The following is a 19,166-nucleotide window of genomic DNA, read 5'->3' as shown; positions in this document are numbered from 1 at the left end:
CAAAGACACTTCGAATTTCCGAGAAGAAGGAGTGTACAGAGGCAGTGACGGGGTCATTGCGGTCCCAGAGCGGTGTGGCCCATGACAGAGCTTTCCCAGACAGAAGGCTGACTACGAAAGCCACCTTAGACCTTTCAGTAGGAAACTGGTCCGACATCATCTCCAAGTGCAGGGAACATTGTGAAAGAAAGCCACGGCAAAACTTAGAGTCCCCATCAAATTTATCCGGCAAGGAAAGTCGTAGGCCGGAAGCGGCCACTCGCTGCGGAGGAGGTGCAGGAGCTGGCGGAGGAGATGATTGCTGAAGCTGTGGTAGTAGCTGCTGTAGCATCACGGTCAGTTGAGACAGCTGGTGGCCTTGTTGCGCTATCTGTTGCGACTGCTGGGCGACCACCGTGGTGAGGTGGGCGACAACTGGCAGTGGAACTTCAGCGGGATCCATGGCCGGATCTACTGTCACGATTCGGCTGGCAGGAGGTGGATCCTCTGTGCCAGAGAGGGATTGGCGTGGACCGTGCTAGTGGACCGGTTCTAAGTTACTACTGGTTTTCACCAGAGCCCGCCGCAAAGCGGGATGGTCTTGCAGCGGCGGTAGTAACCAGGTCGTATCCACTAGCAACGGCTCAACCTCTCTGACTGCTGAAGATAGGCGCGGTACAAGGGAGTAGACAAGAGCAAGGTCGGACGTAGCAGAATGTCGGGGCAGGCAGCAAGGATCGTAGTCAGGGGCAACGGCAGGAGGTCTGGAACACAGGCTAGGAACACACAAGGGAACGCTTTCACTGGCACGATGGCAACAAGATCCGGCGAGGGAGTGCAGGGGAAGTGAGGTATACATAGGGAGTGCACAGGTGAACACACTAATTAGACCAACTGCGCCAATCAGCGGCGCAGTGGCCCTTTAAATCGCAGAGACCCGGCGCGCGCGCGCCCTAGGGAGCGGGGCCGCGCGCGCCGGGACAGGACCGACGGAGAGCGAGTCAGGTACGGGAGCCGGGGTGCGCATCGCGAGCGGGCGCCACCCGCATCGCGAATCGCATCCCGGCTGGGGGCGATATCGCAGCGCACCCGGTCAGTAGATCTGACCGGGGCGCTGCAGTAGCGAGGATGTTGCGAGCGCTCCGGGGAGGAGCGGGGACCCGGAGCGCTCGGCGTAACAGCTAGGGGAGATGTAAGCAGACAGCATACTGAGGGAGGGGGCGGAGACCTGCACAGTGGTGCCACGCCCCCTCCATTTGAGAGGAATTCAGAACAGTGAGCTAAATTAAAAGTGTAATAAAAAATAAAGAAAGGTGCTAGACACATAAAAATTAGATGTACATGGTTAAGATTAGGTACTGAGTGATATATTTAAAAAAAATTGTTGGATCTGACGGGTACGCTTTAAGGTCAAAATGGCCTGTATCCTTAAGGGGTTAAACATTGCCAAGCACTGAGCCTGGTAATATTCAGAAACATCATAAAGAATGAATAGAGAATAAATCATAGGCTGGGCTCATATACATGAATTGAGCGAGTGTCAAATGGAGCACACGCTCTCACTGAGAGTCATCATCCTGTTCCGGAGATTGTGGTGGGTCCCAGCGTTGGTACCGTCGGGGATAATTTCATTTTCATTTGACATAGTGTAAACGGATGAATAATCTAAAAACAAAATATAAACATGTTTGTATTATCTATTTCTGATATTGCCTTATGTGAAAGTTAGTCACTTACTTTTCCTCCATGCGTTTATAAATCAGATTGCCCCTGACAGAGTCCCACCTTAGCAATCCAGTAAGGTAGTTGCACATGTGCAAGTGTTTTTTTTCCCCTGCCCTCTATCTTGGAATCCTCTGTCCTGTATTTGTGGTGCTTTATTGAGACTGGTATGTGGTTACTAGCTCTGTTTTCTTTTAGAAGATTGTAAATCTGTTATCAAGTCGTTCACAGAGGTAGACGTCATGGCATAATCTGCAGAGGGCTGACTATTTCCCTATCTTTCTTTGTATACATGCTAGCCTCGGGCATTGTGCCAGCACTTCTAAAGGTATCTCTGTGGGGCCTCCTTTTCATTAGTGTTTGTAAAGATGGATGACAGAATAAGGATCCTGCTGCCAATCATTAAAGTAAAAGATAAGGGACCACTGAAAGCTTCTCTGCTGAGGATCAGTGAGAGGTACTGGGATCATTGCAGATAGGACATCAGGACATTGTATACAGTGACTCTCCCAGCTCCTTTTGTAATGCGTCTGTAATTATTACCAGTGTCTCCTTCTACTACTAGCGCCAGTGCTTAGTAACAAGAGCGGATATACCTCTCCTCACTTAGGTACACAGGAACTGCAATTTACATGCATTTCTATATTAGTTTCCTGTGTCATGCAGAAAGGAGAAGGCATGGCATAGAGGCAAAAGCAGAAATGTGTAGGGTGGGCTGATCTACGTCATGTAAAGCCTGTCCACATGCAGATGCAAATGTATTAAGATTACATAGAGAGCCAGAAGGTACTAAAAAGTAAGTTTATTCTCCAGACAATTGGCTTTGCAAAAATAAAAGCTAAGATAAACCATTGTTATTCTTGAAAAATAATATTCATCCTGACCAAATAGAGGGAATTTGTACTAGGATTAAACATCAAGAATTTAGAAAAACTGAGTTTTCATAAATGTATTTAAGGTGTGTGAAAACTTATGATTTCAAATAAGGATCCTCCTAAAGGGACCAGAGCACAGTTTAAACGAGCAACAATCTAGTAGATAGGCACTTGTTTAAGGGTTCTATTACAAGGTTTGACCACAGTACAGGGAGGGCCACACAAACAATGGCAACACATCTCCTTTTGTGCAGTCAATGTTTGCTTGTGTGTGTCAGCTGATCATTGGTCCTATTACACAGGGCAGTCAGTCATCTGTTCCTATTACACAGGGCAGTCTGTCATCTGGTCCTATTACACAGGGCAGTCTGTCATCTGTTCCTATTACACAGGGCAGTCTGTCATCTGGTCCTATTACACAGGGCAGTCTGTCATCTGTTCCTATTACACAGGGCAGTCTGTCAGCTGGTTCCTATTACACAGGACAGTCTGTCAGCTGGTCCTATTGCACAGGGCAGTCTGTCAGCTGGTCCTATTACACAGGGAAGTCTGTCATCTGTTCCTATTACACAGGGCAGTCTGTCATCTGTTCCTATTACACAAGGCAGTCTGTCAGCTGTTCCTATTACACAGGGCAGTCTGTCAGCTGGCCCTATTACACAGGGAAGTCTTTCAGCTGGTCCTATTACACAGGGCAGTCTGTCAGCTGGCCCTATTACACAGGGAAGTCTGTCAGCTGGTCCTATTACACAGGGAAGTCTGTCAGCTGGTCCTATTACACAGGGCAGTCTGTCAGCTGGCCCTATTACACAGGGAAGTCTGTCAGCTGGTCCCATTACACAGGGCAGTCTGTCAGCTGGTCCTATTACACAGGGAAGTCTGTCAGCTGGTCCTATTACACAGGGAAGTCTGTCAGCTGGTCCTATTACACAGGGCAGTCTGTCAGCTGGTCCTATTACACATAGCAGTCTGTCATCTGGTCCTATTACACAGGGCAGTCTGTCATCTGTTCCTATTACACAGGGCAGTCTGTCAGCTGGTCCTATTACACAGGGCAGTCTGTCAGCTGGTCCTATTACACAGGGCAGTCTGTCATCTGGTCCTATTACACAGGGCAGTCTGTCATCTGTTCCTATTACACAGGGCAGTCTGTCATCTGTTCCTATTACACAAGGCAGTCTGTCATCTGTTCCTATTACACAGGGCAATCTGTCATCTGTTCCTATTACACAGGGCAGTCTGTCAGCTGGTTCCTATTGCACAGGGCAGTCTGTCAGCTGGTCCTATTACACAGGGAAGTCTGTCAGCTGATCCTATTACACAGGGCAGTCTGTCAGCTGGTTCCTATTACACAGGGCAGTCTGTCAGCTGGTCCTATTACACAGGGAAGTCTGTCAGCTGGTCCTATTACACAGGGAAGTCTGTCAGCTGGTCCTATTACACAGGGAAGTCTGTCAGCTGGCCCTATTACACAGGGAAGTCTGTCAGCTGGTCCTATTACACAGGGAAGTCTGTCAGCTGGTTCCTATTACACAGGGCAGTCTGTCAGCTGGTCCTATTACACAGGGAAGTCTGTCAGCTGGTCCTATCACACAGGGAAGTCTGTCAGCTGGTCCTATTACACAGGGCAGTATGTCAGCTGGTCCTATTACACAGGGCAGTCATCTGGTCCTATTACACAGGGAAGTCTGTCAGCTGGTTCCTATTACACAGGACAGTCTGTCAGCTGGTCCTATTACACAGATCAGTTTGTGTACTAAAGACCTTTATATATGTTATAGTGAGAGTTTGTATTGCATAGCAGGAATGTTTAAAATGGTTGTCCATGGCTACTGTAATTGTTCAAAACATGACAAAATTTAATTCATGCATTTTATAACAGCTAACTTTAGGGATCTCAAATTTCATGCAGTCGGTATTCTGCCAGCCAATTATAAATATAGCATATGTTGGAAATATAAGATTTTGGGCTTTTACTTCAAACCCGCTAACCAAGGGTAGTTGTGAGTATTTTAGATATTGCAAAAGAGAATGACGTAGGCATAGCCACCAAATATAAGGATCATATTTAGAAGAGGTCCATGACTCCCAATGTCTCAAACATTACTAGAAGGATAAAAGGATAATTTATTGCTTACATTGGACGTTGCCTTTATTAATAAGTTCAAAGAGAGGATGGGGAAATGGAGGTTTCCTAGAATGAACAATCATCTTTTATGCTTCTGTCAGTATGTGGTAGCACTTAAGACATAAATGAGAAGGAAGTTTAAAATAAAAGTTTATAATTGGTAAAGCAAGATCTGGATCAAAGGGGTAGGGAGAGATTTCTGACACTAATTGTATAGAGATTTCCCAAATGTTTAAGAGGCATTGTTATGATACTTTGGAACATTTCAGAAGCAAGGAACACACAATTATCTATTTCATTAAAGAATACAGGTAAGAACAGGGGTAAGTCCCTAAATTTTTTTATATTATTCATTAGGTTACCCATCCGGGCCAGGGCATTATATTCTTTACTGGACCTGATAATGAAGAACGCTAAACACCAATACCTCAGCTTCACTCTAGGCCTTATGGTCAAAGAAGCACAAAGATTAGTCTATGTAAATTAAATATGTCTTCCATTATTTTATAGCATGGTAGCTGTCAAGTCCAGATAAAGTCCAAGTCCAGATAAATTTCCAGATCTTTAAACCTGTCTGACAAGGCAGAAGGGTTTTATAACACCAATAGGTACTCACTTTTGACAGAATAAAAAAATATTACGGCAATAATCTCCCTCGGTAAATGCAGTGCAATTTGATGCAGTTTGGGTATGATTGAATGTGGTCAATAGTTTGATCAAGAGTGAAGAGGAAGCACCAGAGCCATTAAATCTGTAAGACTGTTAGCTAGTTGACCTGAAGTAACCCTTTCAAGGATACCATGGGTTCTGTTACATCATAATCTCTTCTTCCACAGCAGAATTGGCATCTATCAGCTGATTATGAGACTTGCTGAAACAGCCATTTTATTTTATATGGGGTCTGTCCTTAAAGCAAATGAGTGAAAGTTGTCTTTGAGATCCCTTATTGCCAATTTGAAGTCAGATTGAATGGATTCATAAAATAAATTAAAGAGCCTTTTTAGAAGTTTTTAGAAGTTTCTACTTTCCATGTGTATAGAATAGCCTCTGGTTGGCAGGATAGGGGAGGATTGACGTAAAGGAATATCTAGAAAAAATTAAATGATTTTAGTCAGCTCGGATCTTGTGTTCTTTTTGGAGATACCCTCCGTGGCAGCAATAGTGGATATGTAGAGATGTAATAGAAATTATATTAATGTGGTAAGAACAAACATGTTTTTTTTTTATTTGTTGTTACTATACGAAGTCTCTGTAATGCACAGCACACACTCTCTAAGTCAGAAAACTTAGCTTATTTCCCCTGTTGATAGATCACTCTTAGGGGCAGGGTCCTCTTATTTTTTTTCAATATTTCATTTTGTACTTCAGTGGTTAACACTGTACCACTTGTTGGTGATGTATAAAAAATATTATATTTTTACTTTCCGTATTTTATTATGCTGTCTGATGCACATCATCATCAAAGTCAGCTGCAACGAATGTGCAAATAGTATACAGTATCTACATCAGAACAAGCTGCGCGGATGTGCCAGCACTGTAAACAATGGCCATGTAAATATAGTAATGTGAGAACACAGAAAAACATGTGATACTGACAGAAACACAATCCATCTGGTATCTCTAGATACAGAAGGCGTCTAATGCCAGACACCAATAAACATGATATATTGAGAGATGCTGAAAGCTTTTTGACAACAGTAATGTGACTTTGGAACAACAAAAACAACTGCAATCTATTCTACCTTCATTCGGAAAAAGGTGATGCTTGTTAGCAGGTCTACAGTTGACTTCAAATCCTGTAGCCGTTCTGGGTTAGATGCTGGAAAGTTATCCTATATTAAAGAAAATAAAGTTTAAATTTTTATCATATTTACACACACAAAATGTTGATGCAAATCAAAAAATGTTGCAGTATCTCGTAATGACTTTTTTATTGGACTAACACAGTTTTGTAGAGACAAAATTCTGTTAATCCAATAAAAAAGGTATTACAGGTTACTGCAACCTTTTTTGATTTGCATTTGCATCATTGGACTAATACGGCTACTCAAATGTAATATATATATATATATATATATATATCTATCTATATATATATATATATATATATATATATATATATAAATAAAGTCCATATAAAGCAGCACATCCAGTTTGGGTGAGGTGGGTGCAGGCACAATTGAACCTTGGTGCTCTGGTTCCTCTTGATAGTTAAAGTATGACGGCAGCACACCAAAGTAGTGAATCAATAAAGTGTTATTTTATTCCAGGGATATAGAGACAACGTTTCAGCGGTCTCTCACCGCCATTTTCAAGACTTGAAAATGGCGGTGAGAGACCGCTGAAACGTTGTCTCTATATCCCTGGAATAAAATAACACTTTATTGATTCACTACTTTGGTGTGCTGCCGTCATACTTTAACTATATATATATATATATATATATATATATATATATATATATATACCCACACCCACACCCACAAAAAATGGCAGAATTAGAGCTAAAGGGAATCTGTCTACTGCAATTCACATTCCTCACTGCTGAAACTCAGAGTTCTGCTGAGGACTGGAACATCTCCCATGCTCTTCCTCCCATTCCAGTCCCTGCCTGATAGTCAGGGATCAGCCTTCAGTCAGGGATCAGCCTTCAGAACTTGTCCCTGTACTATGCACTATACTTACATATTATACACAGGTGAGGGATTTGAGAGATTTGTAAACAGGGCTCAGCTTCCAGCTGACTGTCAATCAAGTATGGACAGCCCTCAGCACTTCATAAGCTTGGGAACACCTCTTTGACATTTTACACAGTTTTACAGTACATTAAGGAAGCATATATAGTTATATGAAAGGTGCCATGTGTTTCCTTGTCCTAACAGCTTGCTAACAGTATCATCAGTTTGGAACATGAAATGCTCTTGACATATTCCCTTTAAATCTAAGGTGAAAATTTGCAGCATTTATATAACAAAACATCAGAGTAATTTTATTTCCAACAACCCGATATTCATCCTAACAATGTTACCTCTTTAGTCCTCCATAATGGACCATACTGAAACTGATGTGTTTTCGGCTTTAGCAAATAGCAGGATGCACCATGTGAAATTTCCCCTTACCCTTTAATAATAGAACACATAACAATGTGCCAAACAATCTGAATTCACAGCAATTTAAGTACCGTATGTAAAGACAATGTAGGATCAAGATATCCATTATATCAGAACAACAATGTGTACGACTCTGAGGTTACCGCTGTGCATTCATCCAATACTCATCTAGTGGTCCGAATATATATATATATATATATATATATATATATATATATATACAGTAAACAAGGCTGGTACATTTGCTATCATTAATAGTCATCTTGGCGGGCAGGTGCAATATTCAATCCATTTAATATAGTGTACAAGCACATCACTCTGACTGATTTGTAGGCTACAGACACTGCCTGTAATAGGCAACATGTCACTCTATCTTCCGTTGCCTGAATTTCCTTTATGCAACTTTCATTGTGTAACATAAAAAAAAAATAGTATTTTCATCCTAAAACCCTTTTATACTTACCCTATATTTTGAGAGGTCAATTCGTAGAGAATTGTGCAATTGGTCCAAGAGTTTTATAAACTTTTCTCTCTGTGTAAATGAATAGAATAGTCATCAGTCAATAGAGAATAATAAGTCTGGCATTTGTCTTGAAGATGCCTTGTACGTTTCACCAGGACTAAGTTTCATTAGGATTCTAATATGGGCATTTTAAAACATTATAATGTTTGACAGCAGCTAAACAAACTTGGTTATCTTTTTCTTTCAATATAACTACATGACCAGGGTTTGTGACTTTATGACACTTTTAAGCATTGGAGGTGAGGTACACTAAAATGTTGCCGTGCTATGTTTACTGGCATACAATAAAATGCTACATTAATCCCATCCTTGCAAACCCATGCCTCATCCCTCATCCATGCCACCTATCCACATTTTAAGGAACCCAAAATGGTCCAGATTTTTCTTTACCCTCTCCTGTTACCCCTCTGCCACTCCTTCCTTCTATTTATGCTAAACATGCTATTATGGTTCCTCATCTGTGGGATCATGTCTCTTCCTTCCAACTGAGAGACCTCTTTGTGCCCTGACAGCCCTCACCATAGAGGAAACTTTGACTTTACAGATTTTCTTAGAAGAGATTATCACTTATTATTATCTTGCTGTATTTATCATTATGGAAATCTACGGCCCCTGAACTGGTTGGAGTCCCTAGTGACCCTTACCCTGTTTAAACAGCCACTGTCAAAACTCCACTCCCACCGACTCGTAATGTCCTCTGATAGAAAGCCCAAGTGCATTAAACAATGAGAAGCTGATTTATGCATTAAGTTCTCATATGAGCAACTTAGTTTCCTCTCCCAACACTCCCATGGCTTCAATAATTGTATATATGTATAAATTGTATACTAAGTGGTATTGCACACCTGTCTTCCTTCAAGACCAGGGATTATATGCTTTTGACCTCTGCTGGACATGCGGGACCCACAGGGAAACTATATCACAGATATGGTGGTTTTGTCCCAGTCCTTTTTGGCTGGAGATTATTAGAATCATCCAACAGATCACAAATACCCAAATTTGCTTTTCTTCAGACCTGTTTCTCCTTGAAGTGCCTTTCTTATCTTTATATCCTAGTTCCTCCTGCCTGGTAACATATCTCTTGTAGGTGGCTAGACAAATGATCCCCCTATATTGGCTCTCCACTAACCCTCCTAGTGTCTCTCATTGACGGGATAAGGTTACTGAAATATGCTGGAGGAACTCGTCGGTTGGCAGACTTGTGCACATAAGTCATTTTTGGTCTCCTTTGTTTACCTTTAGTCCTAATGTTGAGACTGCAGGTAATCTCTAGTTTTCTATATAATACTAACTAGTCGCTATAAGAACGCATCTCAGTTGCTGTTTCTGTTTGTCAAGAGTTCAAGATCCCCCTCCCCATCTTACCCTTCTCTTCCCCTGACCCTTGTATTGTTAGTGCCGTTATATGTGTTTTTTCTTTGTTTATTAGATGCTTATAACGTCTGCTGCATATGTGAACACTGCCATATAACTTCCTACATTTTACTACCCTACTGTGGTAGGTTGTTTTATGTTACATGCAATTTATAACTTTTCCTGCAATTTATAACTTTTCCTGTATCCCATTCTGCACTATGGTTCTAACACCCTACTTGTTTTTTCCATTCTTGTGTAATTATATAATCATAATGATATCTGAGCAAAAGCCACAACACTGCAACTGTCCTCTAAAAATTAAGCAAAACAACATTTTATGAAGACATGAAATGGATATATTGGAATGTAAAAATACTTGGGGATGTTCACTGGAATAAGAAATGACAGATCCTATAAATATTATATATCTACATGCGACTGGGTAACATACAATTAATAATACCACTCACCCCAAAATTTGTAGCAGCAAATCTGTCTGATGCTGAAACATTTGTTGTAGCTGTTGTATGAGCATAAAATGCATTTATATTTGCCAATAACGTACTCATGACAGCTGGCACACCAGGGCACATGTATTTGGAAGACAGGCAGGAAAAGTGCCTACAAAATAATAGAACATAATATAATAATAGAAATATATGTAGGCTTATTATAATGTATCATAAATCAATCTCCTTTGCCACATGTTAATCATTCTCTATCCCCGCCTCAAAGTGTACCTGTCATCAACAAATACTTTTTATATAATGTAGATAATACCATTATATTTATATTTGTGATATACATTGGTCAAAAAATGTGTATATTTTTGTCCTTGCAGCTATTGTCTGTGTGTCTCTATGAGGAAAAAGCAGGACAGTGTGCACTGAGGCTCTATAACACACCCTGGCTCACACAGCAGGATGATTGACAAGCCAGGAGCCTTCACAGAGCCCTGCTTGTCCTGCCCTCACTTCCAGTATTTGGACTCATCATAGAGACACACAGACGATAGCTGCAGGGACAGTCTTTTTTTTACCCCAAAATATACACATTTTTTAACCAATGTATATTATAACAAATATACATATAATAGTATTATCTACATAATATAAAAAGTATTTTTGTTGACGACATGTACACTTTAAAGGGGTACTCCCTCCCTAGACATCTTATCCACTATGCAAAGGATAGGGGATAAGATGTCTGATCTTGAGGGTCTGGCCTCTAGGACCCCCACGATCTCTGTGCATCATCTGGCATTTTGAACATTATGTTCAGAGCGCTTGGTGCTGGCGGCCGTGGTCGTGACATCACGCCATTCCCCCTCTATTCATGTCTATGGGAGGGGACCTGACAGCCACCATAGATATGAATTGAGGGTGCGTGATGTGACTTCATGGGGGGAACATAATGTTCAGAACAATGGATGCTGCACGGATGGGGATCGTGCGGGGGGGGTGTCCAGAGGCCGGACCCTTGCTATCACACAAATTATCCCCTATCCCCATGCACTCATTATTAGAGAGTCATTCTAACTCTTTAATGTAGAGTTTCCCAACCATTGTGCCTCTAGCTCTTGCAAAACTACTACTGCCAGCATGTCCGACAGCCAGGGCTTTCTGGGATTTGTAGTTTTGCAATAGCTGGAGGCACACTGGTATGGAAAAACCCAGTGGGTGACCATCCTACATCCCATAATGAGGTAAAGTGGTACATTTGGATGGAAAAAACTAATTCTTACATGGACATTCCCCTAGAAATAACAGTCCCAGAAAGGGAAATATAAGGTTTTCTACTCCCATAAGAATGGGGGTCTAGTGTCCCCTTGTTTAAAGGAAGATGCTTTCCAGCATTCATGATGCTACTTTATTCCAAGTCTGTAGAGTCTAATATAATACACAAATTGGCTGTATCTCAAGCAGTCCTATAGAATTTGCATAAAGGGCATTGTGCATTCTTGACTGCCACTTCATTCCCCCATAATTCCGATCAGTGGTCCGACCCCTAATGGACACTTCTGTACCCCTGCCTATCCTCTTGGTAGATGATAAATTGTGATTATGGGAAAACTCCTAAAGGACCAGAATATAAACTGTAACCACTATGCTTATTGTGCCACTGTTGTATGAACAACTTTGGGTTAACAGATACTTTACTGTCACCTAAAAGTTAAATGCCTTAGAAGGAACAGTAGCATTTGGAAAGCTTGAAGTATTATAAGTGATGTCACTGGTCTCATGAATTAAATTAAGATTTCAGAACTCATATTGCCAGCAGAATAACATAAACATTTAACCATACAGTACATTTACATAAGCAAAAAGGTATGTCATTGTCATCCTGAAATAAAAAATAAAGCATTAGTTCATATCTGCTAACTTTTCAATAATATATATATTTTTTTTTTCTTTTTAGAGTGGATCAGTGATCTGCAAAATATATAACCTGACAAGTCACCTGAGATTAGGAACAGTCAATAAACTGGGCCGATCTGTAATTCTTCATTGAGATCTTTTACATATAAGCTACGTTTGTGCGCTTTAGTTAATCCCAACTGGCTCTGGAGAATTTGAGGATAGTTGACAATGTGGGAAGTACTTTTGTTTTTGTGTACCTTCCACAGTCATTACTGTAATGAAAGTTCTCCTATCCCCTGGAGCGAAAAAGCTAAATCTTAAAATATTAGGGACCAGAGTCGGCCAAGCAGCTGTTGTGTTATTTCTTAGCTGCTTACCTGGATGATCCTGCTGAGGATAATTCAGCAGAAGGAAGAAAGTGTCAAGTAATTGTCAGTGTCTCCTTATAATACCCTGATGATAATAAATGCCTTTAACTGGTCAGGTATCATCCCTACATTGCTTTATAAATTACTTTATATTGTATATACACCAAAATGAATGTAATCACAGTATGTAAAAGGGATGTATCTAATATGATTGCCTTACAGACCAGGTATACATGTAAAAGAAAAACATATGTTCATAGATTTCTCCTCCATAAAGGGCACAGCTGCCTAGAGCTATGCAAATGCATAAACTCTCCTATTAAAAAAGTATAACCATGAGGGACCCCTGAAACAATTCCCTCCATCCAGATCAATCACATATTTCATTTACCCCAATTTGCAATGCACACTTCATTGGAGACTATCATAGAAGTGTAATTCTCCTAGAGTGTCAAACTTTCAGTACGGAAAAACAGGGACAACATAAAAATAAGGATACTAATACTAAATTTCATTTCTGCAATACCAAAGACAGTCAATGTGGGTGGAAAGTATAAAATAGTTCAGAGGTGTTGACTGTTCTGTCTACTCTATTACTGGGTTTAAAGGATTCATTGGATATCAATGTTCGAAACTTGGGAAACTGTGTATAAGACTCAGGGGGTTGGTATTTAAACACATCCCAAATAATACTATTGCTGCTATTGCCTATATACTGTAGTTAAACTACCCATATTCATACAATAGCCCATATTTGCTAAAAACCTCAATTGCATCATAATAATCTAAATGTCTTAGGCTGGTAAATCTGGCATAGCTGTAATCTGTCTAGTTTAAGTTTACACCAACTTTTACGCCTAAAGGTGCCTTTATTCCATCCCTGGTGGTCCAGTGGTGTTGAGCGCCCCCTCCCATAGCACGATCGCGGGGGGTCGCAGGCTTTATCAGTTGAGGGCAGAGTACTCAAATCAATGTGGTTTTATACAACCACATTGATCTGTATGAGGAATCAAATGATTCATCCTAGAAGTCCTCTAAGGGGACTAAAAGTGTAAAAACAAAGTTTAAAAACACACACATTAACCCCTTCCTTATTAAAAGTTGAAATCCCCCCCTTTTCCCAAATTCCATATAAAAAATATATAAACATAATAAAAATAAACATATGTGGTATCACTGCATGCGTAAATGTCCAAACTATAAAAATATATTGTTAATTAAATCACACGGTCAATGGCGTACGCGCAAAAAATTTTCAAATTCTAAAATAGTGTATTTTTGGTCACTTTTTATACCATAAAAAAAGGAATAAAAAGCGATCAAAAAGTCAGAACAAAACAAAAATGTAATCTAAAAGTACCAATTAAAATTTCAGATCACGGTGCAAAAAATTAGCCCTTATACTAAACTGTACATGGAAAAATAAAAAAGTTATAGGGATCAGAAAAGGACAATTTTAAATGTATTAATTTCCATGCATGTAGTTATGATTTTTTTCCAAAAGTAGTACAAAATGAAACTTATATAAGTAGGGTATCATTTTAATCGTATGGACCTACAGAATAAAGATAAAGTTTCATTTTTACTGAAAAATTTACTGCGTAAAAACGGAAGCCCCCAAATTTTACAAAATAGTGTTTTTTCTTAAATTTTGTCACACAATGATTTTTTCCCCGTTTTGCCGTAGATTGTTGGGGTAAAATTATTAATGTCATTACAAAATAGAATTGGTGGCACAAAAAATAAGCCCTCATATGGATTTTTAGGTGCAAAATTTAAAGGGTTATGATTTTTAAAAGGTGAGGAGGAAAAAAACGAAAGTGCAAAAACAGAAAAATGCTTGGTCCTTAAGAGGTTAAAATGTTTACAGATAAGGACCTTATTTTAAAGTATGAACACTGCATGGAGCATTTGATACACACTTAAAGTGTCAAGAAATCCATATTAGGGGAACAAAAGTAAGTTATTGTTAAGGGCAGCGCTCCCTCATGTCCCGGGCGTTGCTACTGGTAACGCTTCGGCCGTTCAGTCCGGCCGTGAGCGCATCCCCTTCCCTACCTACGGTGGCTCAGGGACTTGGTTTGCGGGATGCTCCCGCATATGAGTCCCGGGCATCCCGTTACCTTTCTCTCTCCCAGGCCCCTCTCATTCTGCTCATTGCTGGTGCGTGCATCCCCTCCCCTTAGGGCACGAGCGCGCCGGCACTTCTTGATTTAAAGGGGAAGTATGCCCATTATTGGTCTGCTGCAGGGCAGACCTTATATTAGTCCGGAACCTCCCACACTATGGTGTCGGATCTTTATGCTAGTGCCTTAGAGAAAGCGTTATGTAGTTTGTGCCTTATTAGTGTTCCTAACCTCCTGCTTGTGACCTGACCTTGCTCCATTGCCGCCTGCCTCCTGACCTTGTGCCTGTGACCTGACTATGGTCCTTAGCCACTTGCCTCCTGACCTTGTGCCTGTGACCTGACTACGCTCCTTTGCTGCCTCCTGACCCATGCTTCGTCTGACCACACCTCATCATCATTGCCAAGTTTCATCTGGGCAACCTGTGTGAACAAATCGTGTCGGGGTAGCGACCTTTGTGCCGGCTTCCACAGCAAGTCCATCCTGCTTTGCGGCAGGCTCTAATGAAAACCAGCGGAACCTTAGATTCCACTCCCTGGTACGGTTCAGTCTTTGTTCACACAGGACAGCGGATCCACTACTCAGCCGTTACGGTAAGGCCGTTACAGTAATACTATGAGGAGCCAGAGACATCTTCAACTGTAGGCAAATATTGAATGTTTAGTATTTGCTTAAAGATTTTCTTGAAAGAGAAGGATGGTCTCAAATGGTCCATGTCAATGAAAGAATGTATAAAGATTAAATTCCTACAAAGATTTAATTCATTTCTACATATACAATAATTGTTTAGGAAAACTATATCACTAGGAAAATGCAATACTAATATTTAAAAATTACTTACTAGTTTACATGCCCACCATTCCCAGCCTAAAATGTATCCACTATTGTCTACCAAACCACTCCAGACATAAACTGTATAATGCTGTGACGGGCACTATGAGTGACACAGACCTTGAATGTCTGGATTTATGTCTGTTGGAACTGAACATTTGTAATGTGAAAAGAAAAAAATACTGCCTGAAAAATTACATTTATAAATGTATCCCTCTATTTTACATACATATCAATGTATCATTCTATTATCCAACCAGATTTTGACTTTTTACAAACTGCTTGTTACTGATGCATTGTCCTTATACTTACGTCATAGCCTGATAAATAGACTCTATTCCATAGCGCATTGCAAATTCATCCACTATTTCCTGTGCAGTATCGTGAAAGTAAACCTTCCAGGCTTCATCTCCTTTAACTTCGGGGATCTTAACACTGCCATTATTCTGAACTTCTGTCAGGTAGTGGAATAAGTTCTGTGGGTAGAGAATGTTTTATAATGTGAGGGACTTCTAGGCTGTATATATCGCCAGCTGAATACATAGTGTTTTGGAAACGGACAATTTTAAGTCATTTGGTTCTCTGATTTATATGACAAGGAGGTGTATGTGCTACCTGAGCAATAACACAATTTACTGCATCAAGTAAAAGGCAACAGGTGGTTAGATATATAGGTGATATTTTCTATGGCAGCCATATACTTTAGAACTTAGTAAATTGCCAAGTGCAAAGATAAAACATAGCTAGTCAGCCTGCTGGCATAAGATATCCTTACTCCCGGAATCCAAGCTAAAACATTTCCATCTTTCAACCACAAGGGAAAAGAGTGAGAACAAAAAAGAACAAACTCCCCCCCCCCCCAAAAAAAAATAAATAAAAAAATAAATAAACACAATGCAACATGAGATGGGAACACTATTATATTACAGCTTGTCTGTTTACCTGCCAGTACTACCAATTAATATACAATAAAAAAAATAAAACAATGTGAATCTGTTTTGTAACTAAAATAAAGTTCTGCATCAGTGTGCCCACTATGAGAATCATTTTTTCAGCTTCAGCTGGGAAAGAGGGATTTTCATTTTCACCCTATACCAAACATTAAACAGCACAAAGAGTGCGGTTACTCAGTATAAATAGCCACTGAAGCCTATTATCGATAAACATTATGTTAAATATAAGACGCATACTAAAAAGGTAACTTCTAATATTCAACATCAATAACACATAAAAAATGTACAGGAAGCAAACAGAAAAAAGCCATCACAACATCCAAATACACAGGTGCACACCTCTGTAGCTAATACACAATAAACGAAAAGAAAGGTGCAGCAGCAGTGTCAAAAAATGTAAGGCCTCCGCTTGGTGGATGAAGGACATGTTTTGATCCAAAGAGCATTACATTTTTTGACCAAACACGCTGCTGTAACCTTCTTTTTATATACAACATATACAGCATAACTTAGTCATATAATAATTGGTTGTATTCCAAGGCAAGCATAAGGCAAGCTCCCCAGCTGCATCACATTGGCTCGAGAATATAACATCGGTGACATCCAACACCTTCCGAGGAACCATAACCCCCCCTAGGGATGAAGACTTTAAACGTTACCAGTCCTACAAAGCTCACCATACTTACAACAATGACCAATCTAGACTCTTGCACAGACCTATCCCTGCTGCAACAAAATTATGATCCTACACTACAACCCTTCTTAGCGCTGCAAAAGTGGGACAGAAAGGTGGTTCCTTTCACTGCTGCCAGGCTAGAAAAAAAATAAGAGTGTTTCAGAAACTCTGTTACTCTCCTCAAGAGATCCAGCTGACCCACCTTAACACAATTGGGAAAGCTGCACGTAGAAAGCTAATATTCTCCACCCTTCTAGATTAAACCTTTGTTCTTTTCCCCACTCTCCAGTCAGATAGCCTCTCCATTTATAATTACATGCCTGTTCTTTAATAAGTTTGACTTACTTTAGTAGTCGTTGCAGATTTTTAAACATTTTATTGTATGGTGTTAGATTCTTTGAAGCTCCACACACCATTAATGGTGATCTCCCCATGGAAACAGTACTCTCACCAGCCAAGTCAGAACACCCTGCTCTGTATTGACATGGGGCAACAAACCCCGATACAGCACTGTCTGCAGATGGGTCCTCTTTCCTTCTGGAGATATCTCTGGCTTGGCATTAAATCCCAATCGGTTTCTAAGGCTCTATAACTGGAGTGAAAAACTGATGTTTGGGGAATACTACCAGAAAAGCATTGCTTTACAGATTCCCTCCTAACAAAAAGAGTCAATGTACACTTTTGCTATGTCTCCATATGCCCTTGATTTAATTTGAATTTAATTTGAATTTAATTCCATTGAATGTCGTATTGCAAGCCATATTGCATATACATGTAGTCATACAAAGCAACAGACACCAGCAAATAAAATACTTACAACTCTAAAGTACATAGCCACAGTGACTCTGTGACCACCATTGAGCCTTCTGCACTCACCTCTGACATACACTAAAACTGACGATTTTATTGACTTTATTTGTGGTGTGTTAAAGGGGCACTCCGCCTCTAGACATCTTATCCCCTATCCAAAGGATAGGGGATAAAATGTCTGATCACTGGGGCCCGCTGCTGGGAACCCCTGCAATATCTCTTGCAGCACCCCCTGTCATCTGGTGCACGGAGCAAGCTTTGGGGGCAAGTTGTTACATCAAAATCCTCCGGCCTCTGCATTGCCAGTCATCAGGCACTGAGCGAACAGATGACAGGGGGTGCTGCAGGAGGTCCCAGGGGTGGGCCCTGCGCGACCAGACAGGGGATAGGGGAGCAGGATAGGGGATAAGATGTCTAGGGGTGGAGTACACCTTTAAGAGTTGCACGGTCTGAGTCAGATGATTGGCACTTTAGCTTGGTAGGACTAACCAGCCTTTGGTTGTTTGACCCAATGCATTTCCCCAATGCATATTGTGTGCATGTCCCAGTACAAGGATCAGCAGGACCAAAAACCGTGGTAGGCTACAGTTTTGGGTACAGAAAAAAAACTGAGAAAACCGTACAGAATGCAAAACAGACACAACAGGATGCATCTTTCGGCATACGGTTTTCAATAGAGAGTCAAAGCATATGGTTTTCAATACGGTTCTGTACTGTTTTCAAATTTAAAACGTTTACGGGAATTGTATTGCAAAAACGTGTTGTGAACCCAGCCTTAACTGCTTTTTGGACACCAGGTGAGGGCGGCTCCATGTTACTTTTTTAAGACATTGCATGTACTGTACAGGACCCTGAAGAAGCTCCTGTCCTCTACATAGACAGTGATTTACAGCTCCCAGCAGATCTTTCTTACGTTTATATATAAATACTTGTTTTGTCTATTATTTATCTACTTAATCCTATCTTTCTTATTTTTGGATGACATTTGGGGGCTTCAGAACCAGATTTCCATAGAGTTATAGTCAAAACATTGGTTTTAACATACAATGGTCATCCTAAAAATTAATATTGTAACATTTTAAGGATTCACTATACTTGGTCCCGGCTAAGCAGAACTTCCTGCTTTTCTTTCCATGCTAAGAACAAATTAATCAAGGAACTTTTCCTATTTGAACCCCTTTAGATTTGCATTCAAATTGTAATAACCTTGCCAAAAATTGCACTTTTTGTTAATTGTCAAAATTAAATGTATGTCTCAAGTAAATCTAGTAGCACATATGTTTTTTCTGGTGATAATGTAAGAAAAAATTCTCTTCATACTATGGGGGGAGGGGGGGGGTTAAATTAAT

The 19,166-nt window shown here is 40.4% G+C and overlaps 1 protein-coding gene across 1 annotated transcript in view; it reads right to left on the bottom strand.

Moving 5' to 3' along the window:
• Window positions 1-19,166, bottom strand: part of UNC13C (unc-13 homolog C) — a 627,474-nt gene that overhangs the window by 326,718 nt on the left and 281,590 nt on the right. The window contains exons 14-17 of the mRNA XM_056572349.1: window positions 15,691-15,854; window positions 10,164-10,314; window positions 8,278-8,346; window positions 6,447-6,536 (exon numbers count right to left, since the gene is read on the bottom strand). Of these exons, the coding sequence (XP_056428324.1) occupies window positions 6,447-6,536; window positions 8,278-8,346; window positions 10,164-10,314; window positions 15,691-15,854 (474 nt within the window). The remainder of the gene's footprint in view (window positions 1-6,446; window positions 6,537-8,277; window positions 8,347-10,163; window positions 10,315-15,690; window positions 15,855-19,166) is intronic.

Source organism: Hyla sarda, chromosome 4 (genome assembly GCF_029499605.1).
Source record: "Hyla sarda isolate aHylSar1 chromosome 4, aHylSar1.hap1, whole genome shotgun sequence".
In the NCBI taxonomy this organism is placed as follows: domain Eukaryota; kingdom Metazoa; phylum Chordata; class Amphibia; order Anura; family Hylidae; genus Hyla; species Hyla sarda.
The sequence above is the reverse complement of the archived record's forward strand: the minus strand, read 5'-3'. Positions and strand labels throughout refer to the sequence as shown.